The sequence below is a fragment of the Strongylocentrotus purpuratus genome, unplaced genomic scaffold (genome assembly GCF_000002235.5).
Source record: "Strongylocentrotus purpuratus isolate Spur 01 unplaced genomic scaffold, Spur_5.0 spur5_scaffold_15, whole genome shotgun sequence".
NCBI lineage: Eukaryota > Metazoa > Echinodermata > Echinoidea > Camarodonta > Strongylocentrotidae > Strongylocentrotus > Strongylocentrotus purpuratus.
The window spans coordinates 31,124,326-31,131,169 of record NW_022145600.1 but is presented as its reverse complement, the minus strand read 5'-3'; the positions used below and the strand labels follow the sequence as shown (position 1 = coordinate 31,131,169).

Genomic DNA, 6,844 nt, shown 5'->3' with positions numbered 1-6,844 from the left:
TCATGTCACATGAAGCAATGTCGATACACATTTAGAAAACATCAACAAATTAGTAATATGTTTATACAGTACACGCCGAAAATCTCCGCAACACGATTACACGATTTATTTTTAGGATTACACGGTTTACACGATTCACCTGAATCGTGTAACTGTGTAATCGTGTAAATTTACACGATTGAAGAATGTCGCTCTGAATCGTGTAATCGTGTAAATAGTTAAGTGCATTGGTCGGATGATTCGACCAGATGTAACAATCGTGTAACTGTGTAATCGTGTAAATTTACACGATTGAAGAATGTCGCTCTGAATCGTGTAATCGTGTAAATAGTTATTAGGGTTATAAGGGCATTGGTAGAACGATGCGACAAGCTGCAACAATCGTTAAATCTTATCCTGCTTACACCAATTGCTTTATACACAACTTACCTTCAGTGTACATCAGTTAATTACTGTACTTTATATTCGTGTATAAACCTCGGCACTTTCCACTAACATGTATCGTATACTAATCCGTGAGACAAGGTAGGAAAACGTCAGAAACAGGAAGACATGATAGATGAAATAGCAAAGGAAAAAAGATAGCTAGGAGGAGAAGGGAACATATAAAAGGAAAATGAGGGTTGAAAGGCACGATAAAGATAAACAGAAAAAAAGAGAGAAAAAAGGGAAAACTAAAAAGTTGACCGGAAGAAAAGAAAGAGTGAAATAGAGTGATAAAAAAAAAGAAGGGCGAAACCTAGTAAAATTAACAGAAATGAGAAGGCTATGAAACGGAGAGGAAAAGAGACAAATTAATAAGGTAAGAGGGGAACATAATGAGGGAAAGAGAGGCGAGAAAGATATGGGGGAATGGAAGTGAGAGAGAGAGAGATAAAAAAAGCTTTAGTTGAAAGAAAAGGGGCACCGATCAGATTTTAATAGGGGTATTTATCGGAGTTGATGGGGGTATTTATCAAAAGTGAAGAGGGGCACTTCTCGTACTTAAAGAGGGATACTTACTAGAGATTAAAAGGACACTAAAGAGAATGGAAAATGGACACTTATTGTAAAGGAAAATAGGAACTCGCCGAAGGAAAAGGGGTGTGTGTCAAAAGAAAAGGAGCACTTATCAGAGTTGAAAAGGGGAAGGGGCACTTTTACAAATTAATAGGGACACTTGTCAAAGTAAAATAGGTACTTTTCCTACATACAAAGGGGCACTTTGGGGGAACTTGAAATAGTGGGGGGACACTGTGCCGCTAGCTAAACGTAACTCAAAGACAGTTGGCCATTCACTTATTCTATTCATTCTCTGCTTGCAACTGTTCCCTACACTCTGTAGCCAGTGGCTTACATACTTATGTACATGTACATGTAATACCTATTGTTCAGGGGGATCCTATGTTCAAGGGGAACCCCCTGAACAATAGGTATTATGTAAGGATCTCTGCCTGTAGCTAGGGCAACGGCCTTTGTCCCCGGCGAGGGTCAATGGCAGGCCACATTCAGAGTAAGCTTCTTTTATATGTGACAGGAAGTGTGCCCTTAAGCCTTGACCGTAGCTCTTTATACATATAGCTGAATAATGCAATGTTGTAAAAGGTAATTTACGAAAATGAGGAACGCTAAAAAAGCAATAAGTGATCAAAGTCTAAGGCCCGAATTCACAAAGGAGGTTTGTCGACAAACCTTGGTTTTCGTGCGTCATATGACGCGTTTTTACAAACCAGGTTTGTAAAATGGATAATGATTGAATTAAAAAAAAAGTATAACGATATTCATAGTAACGAATGAGCTGGTGAACCGTAATTCTAATTGGTACAGCCTTGTAATGTAAGAGTATCACAACATACTTAATTATGTTAGCCCTCCTTTACATTTTGTAATTATTTTTACTTATTTACAACTTAGGAATAACGAAATTCCCGCCTTCCTTCGTCGTTCATCGCTTTTTTATTTTTTCTCACCGAGGATTAAATCCGAGAGTGCTTTTCGGGAAGTGGACTGATTTTTTTAACTTTCAAACATTCTATAATAAAACTAGAGACAAGACACTGCAATTAAAAATATATACAAGAGAAAGAAAGCGTAATCTTCGCTATCCCCTCGTATCGTCCACGTTGTCCTCGTTCAACCAAGAAGTAACTTCTTGCTTTTACTGAACTAGACGTCCTTAACCTGCTCACCATCACCACTGAAAATAAATTGTAGCACAATTCCAGCGAGCAATCGAATCGTGTAAATTTTGAATCGTGTAATCGTGTTGCGGAGATTTTCGGCGGGCAGATTACACGATTACACGATTCGACCTAAATTGAGGAATCGTGTAATTTTACACGATTACACGTTTACACGATTCAAATTTCGCTTCATTGGCAAAAAACGAATCGTGTAAAAATAAATGGTTACACGATTCCCGCGAGCAGTCGAATCGTGTAAATTTTGAATCGTGTAAATCGTGTTGCGGAGATTTTCGGCGTGTACTGTATACAATCTCGTAGGTTAGTCTGAGCATTGTAGCGTTAAATATCATCATCAATTTGGTTCCACTATGAATTGCCATATCACAAGGATTATATATATAGATTGGGGGGGGGGGGGGGGGTCATTAGGTCAAATGTCAAGATCATCAATGTAAATTTGTAAGTACAATGCACCATTATTTAAACCCACCCGTGCTGGTGAGCAAGAAGACTAAAGCTCGTACTTACTATTGCTCCAAGGTCTTTGTATACATGTAATTTTCTACCCCTCCCATCCCCCCTCCCCCCCACCACCACCCCCCCCCCCCTCTCTCTCTCTCTCTCTCTCTCTCTTTCTTAGCATGTGTGGAGGACATAAAATCATTGGAGAAATACACACAAAATTGAGATGGTTATGGATCAAAGAGTACGAGAGGAAACTTGATGCTCTCAATAAGGTCAACTTATCTCATAATTAATTCTGTGATTGAGCAACGAGAACTTAGAGAACACTGAAAATTGGAGACTGCAGCATACATGAACAAGTCCATAGGCATTGGGCAACGGTCTCAGATTTTTTGCTTGGTGCAGTAAACCACTGAACAGCATACCTATGTGAATAAACCTTTAGAGAGAAAACACAGAAGAGATTGACACCATCATAACAAATGCTGTCAATACAAGAAAATAAAACAAAATGCACCATATACCATAAATGTATCATTGTGTATAGAATTATCTCGACTTGAAACATCCTTTTGGAAAGTTCCAACGAAAAAGATCACTTTTAGTGTGTTACAAGAAAAACTTTTCTTCATAGGCCTATTTTTTTATATCTAACTCTAGTGCAAAATGGTAAACTTGAAACTGTTCTCTTTTTTCACACGGTTGTTCAACTATCTCAACTATTTTGGATCAAATCTGTGTCGTAGACTGCTAGGTGGTATCTTTAAATGACTCGTAACTGGACATATTAACCACAAAAAAATTAAGAATAACTTGAGAAACTTGAAAGTTATCATTCATTCACACTTTATTGAAATTAACTTTGATAAAGTACATTGTACATTTATATATCGGTACTTTTTATGAAGTGAATGTTCATATACAATAATGTCCTTTCTGAGGTTTCACATGTCTCCACTTTTCAACTAAAGATGTTCATGCAAGGGTAAATAGTCGTTTGTGAAGTAGGCAACTTGGCAATCACTACATAACACTGAGCCAAGGGTATTACGCTCCTGTGCATACGTCCATGTGCTGCCCTCTATATACCCACACATGAGCAACTTCAACCACAAGAGAATCATGATCATCACAATCACATACAAAAATGTCCAATGACTTGGGGTTTTTTCCCCAATGGAAGATCTCTCGAGCACAAAGCTTTAATGTCCAGAATAGTCTTCAAGTTTTCATGATCCAGACTCCTTCTGCTTGATCACTTCCTTCAAGTGATCTTCCATCTCCTCTCTGCCCAGGACATCCCATCTCCTTGTCTTGGGATGAGCGAAGGTGGGTTCCTTGGTCGGAAACTCTGCGATGTTGAGGTTTGTAGGTTTGTTTGCGAACGGATGCCAGGCTCCCTGAATACTGGGGAAGTCTGTATGGTAGGGCCTGCGGATTCGCACCAGGTCGTTCCCTGACTGGGTGCGGAGAAGGTCGACTTGTGTGGAGACCTCTTCCCTGTCGAGCGTGCTCAGTTGAACGGATCGCTTGGTGCCATTCACTGCCAAGAAACAGGGAAGAGATGATTTAAAGGAGATGATGTTACAAGATCTTACCGAAAATGAAACGGATTGTTCTTTACATCTGGCAATCTTTGAAACATGATATAACAAAAATAATTTCATAAATATGATTTTAAAAAGTAGGTACAACAAATTTTACACAACTGTATTTGCATATCAGGGATTTAATATATGCAGACCAATCTTTTTGAACGTATTAAATTGTTGAGTGATATGAATAAATGAGACTACATTTAACTTTAAAACAAAATTTTGAGTCTACCATGCATTTTGTATATTTTCATAATTTTGTGCCTCAAGATGACTTCATCAAGAATCAATTATTTCTCTTTCTTGTTTAAACAATAACCTGGGTCTTTACATCAAAAGTTTAGACCAGTTTAAAGTTAAAAACTGACTTTAAAGTTTAAGCATCATGTTATACACATGAATTACTGCAAAATTAGCACTCACAGAATTCAGCGACTATCCTTGGACTAGAAAACTTGTTATGTGGAGTGACGTAGAGTACCACCTGAGGATTCTTCCGTGCAAAGTCAATGATATCCTCTTCTATGTAGTCCCTAAAAAATGGAATGAAACATATTGGTAAACAAACAGCCAATAGAATAGGTAATCAAAAAACCTAAAAATGTAAATTTACATACCGTATTGAACAAGCAATCTAGGCCGTAAGCGAGTAAATAAATTACAAAAGATTTTTGTTTGTAAAATGGTAACAAAAGCAATTTGATAGTACATGAATATCATATCCCCCTCTCCCCTCTCCCATCCAAAATTAAAATGTGAACAAAATGTCCCCATCTGGCACTCGGCCATGGTCCACCAGATCGTGCTCCCATCTCACATTTTTACCTTCATTTGACTTTGAGTTGTTGTTCTGTTTGACTTGACCTAGATAAATCTAGATCTACATGGCAACAATATCCCCTTTTTATGTTTTCATAAAATATTTTGAATAATATTATACATCTTTGTATTTGTTTTAAACCAAAATGTCGAAAACATCTTGAATCTGAATAACGTAGTGCCTTGATCAAGACTAATATTACAGACTCCATATTCACAATATCATTGCCCCACATACTTAAATTCATGTAAGCTGCAATGAATCGATAACTGCAAATTTCTTCATAAATGCAACTTGAAGTCTTTGTTCATCTTAAATACTTAATCATTCCTTAACATATGATATATCGAGTTATCTACTTTAGAGTCAAGATTACTTACCGAACACCTCTGCTCGTTCCATGGACTTTACTAAACTGGAAAGTCAGTCGTTGCAACTGGCACACATATCGTCCAACTCCGTTTTGTAACACAGACTTCAGAAAAGCAGATGGAAATTGTCGATTTGCCATTTTTATTTTGCTCTAGGAGTTTTGAAATTAATTTTGAGATTTCTATATCATTACAGGTCTACTTATGTGCTGCCGTAGTGTGAATCTTGCGAACCAATAACACTATTTTCACTTTTCTTCATGGATTAGATATTTACGAAGCGTGCTGAACGTTCTAGCCTCAGCTCAAAGAATAACGTTTTTGTATCGCAGATCTCAGAAACAGTACGCCTACTAATAATTTTAGTATAGCGCCTGGCCTGGGAAGGAAAACTCATATCACCATGCTATGGATAAAAATCTAATTGTGTTTTCTTCAAGGTAGGCTTGTAGGGTTGTAATAGATTGGAATGCCTTACATATTATGATAATATAATCATTAGTGTTATCATCATTAATTCATTATACAACTTTACAAGAAGAAATTGGTCTGCATATAGCTAAACCCCCTCCCCCCCCCCCCCCCCCCCCCCTTGCTCTCTCTCTCTCTCTCTCTCTCTCTCTCTCTCTCTCTCTCTCTCTCTCTCTCTCTCTCTCTCCCCCTCCACAATCGATAATTCATCATGAGATTTTTTTTTGTTGTATATTCTCTTGGGTCATTACCCTGTTATCATTGTCAATGTCATTGCTATAAATTGTCGATATCCAATGTTTATTCATGTGTTCCAAGGTAATTGAAAATACAAATATTCTATCGATTCACAGAGTGAAGATGAAAAAGATAAAGAAGGTTTGTTTTTCTGTGTTTTCTTGTCTCTGTCGTTTCCCTATACTGATTATCAATATTTAACTGTTCTTCATTTTTATGAAACGTGAACATAAAAATCCACTATTGATTCACATGTCGAAAATAAAAAAGGAAGAAAGATAGCTTTTTAGTTTTTTCTTGTCCCTGTCATTTCCATACTGACTATTAATATTTAATTGTTCCTTTCCCCAAGGATAAATAATATGATGAATAACATTTTTTGTTAAAGACTAACAAAATAATAGATAATAAAAATTATTGAAATTAAGGGTTACTGATCTTTAAAGGTACTATGTCCCATTTGCAGGTCAAAAAAATGAAAAGGTTAAATTCCAACGGCATTTGAAAGATAATACTAATTTAGAACTTCCCTAAAAAAGGTGTGGCTTGAAAATGTCTTCAAGTGAGAAAATAACCACTATTAGTTGTCCAATCGACTTAGGAGCTATAGAGCCAAGAAGTAATAGTCTTGATTTTCAGACCATTGTACCGAATGGTCATACGTTTTATGCTGCGCAAAGATTCAATCAGTTTAATTTTGGCCATCACAAGAAGTGGGTT

The 6,844-nt window shown here is 37.0% G+C and overlaps 1 protein-coding gene across 1 annotated transcript; it reads right to left on the bottom strand.

Moving 5' to 3' along the window:
- Positions 1–3,452: 3,452 nt before the first annotated feature.
- LOC586768 (39S ribosomal protein L43, mitochondrial) lies at positions 3,453–5,675 on the bottom strand. Its single transcript, XM_786535.5, has 3 exons — positions 5,426–5,675; positions 4,649–4,758; positions 3,453–4,173 (listed from the first exon to the last, which is right to left on the bottom strand). Exons 1-3 carry the CDS (start codon positions 5,554–5,556, stop codon positions 3,860–3,862), a joined length of 555 nt encoding a protein of 184 aa, XP_791628.1. The 5' UTR covers positions 5,557–5,675; the 3' UTR covers positions 3,453–3,859.
- Between the last annotated feature and the right edge of the window lie 1,169 nt (positions 5,676–6,844).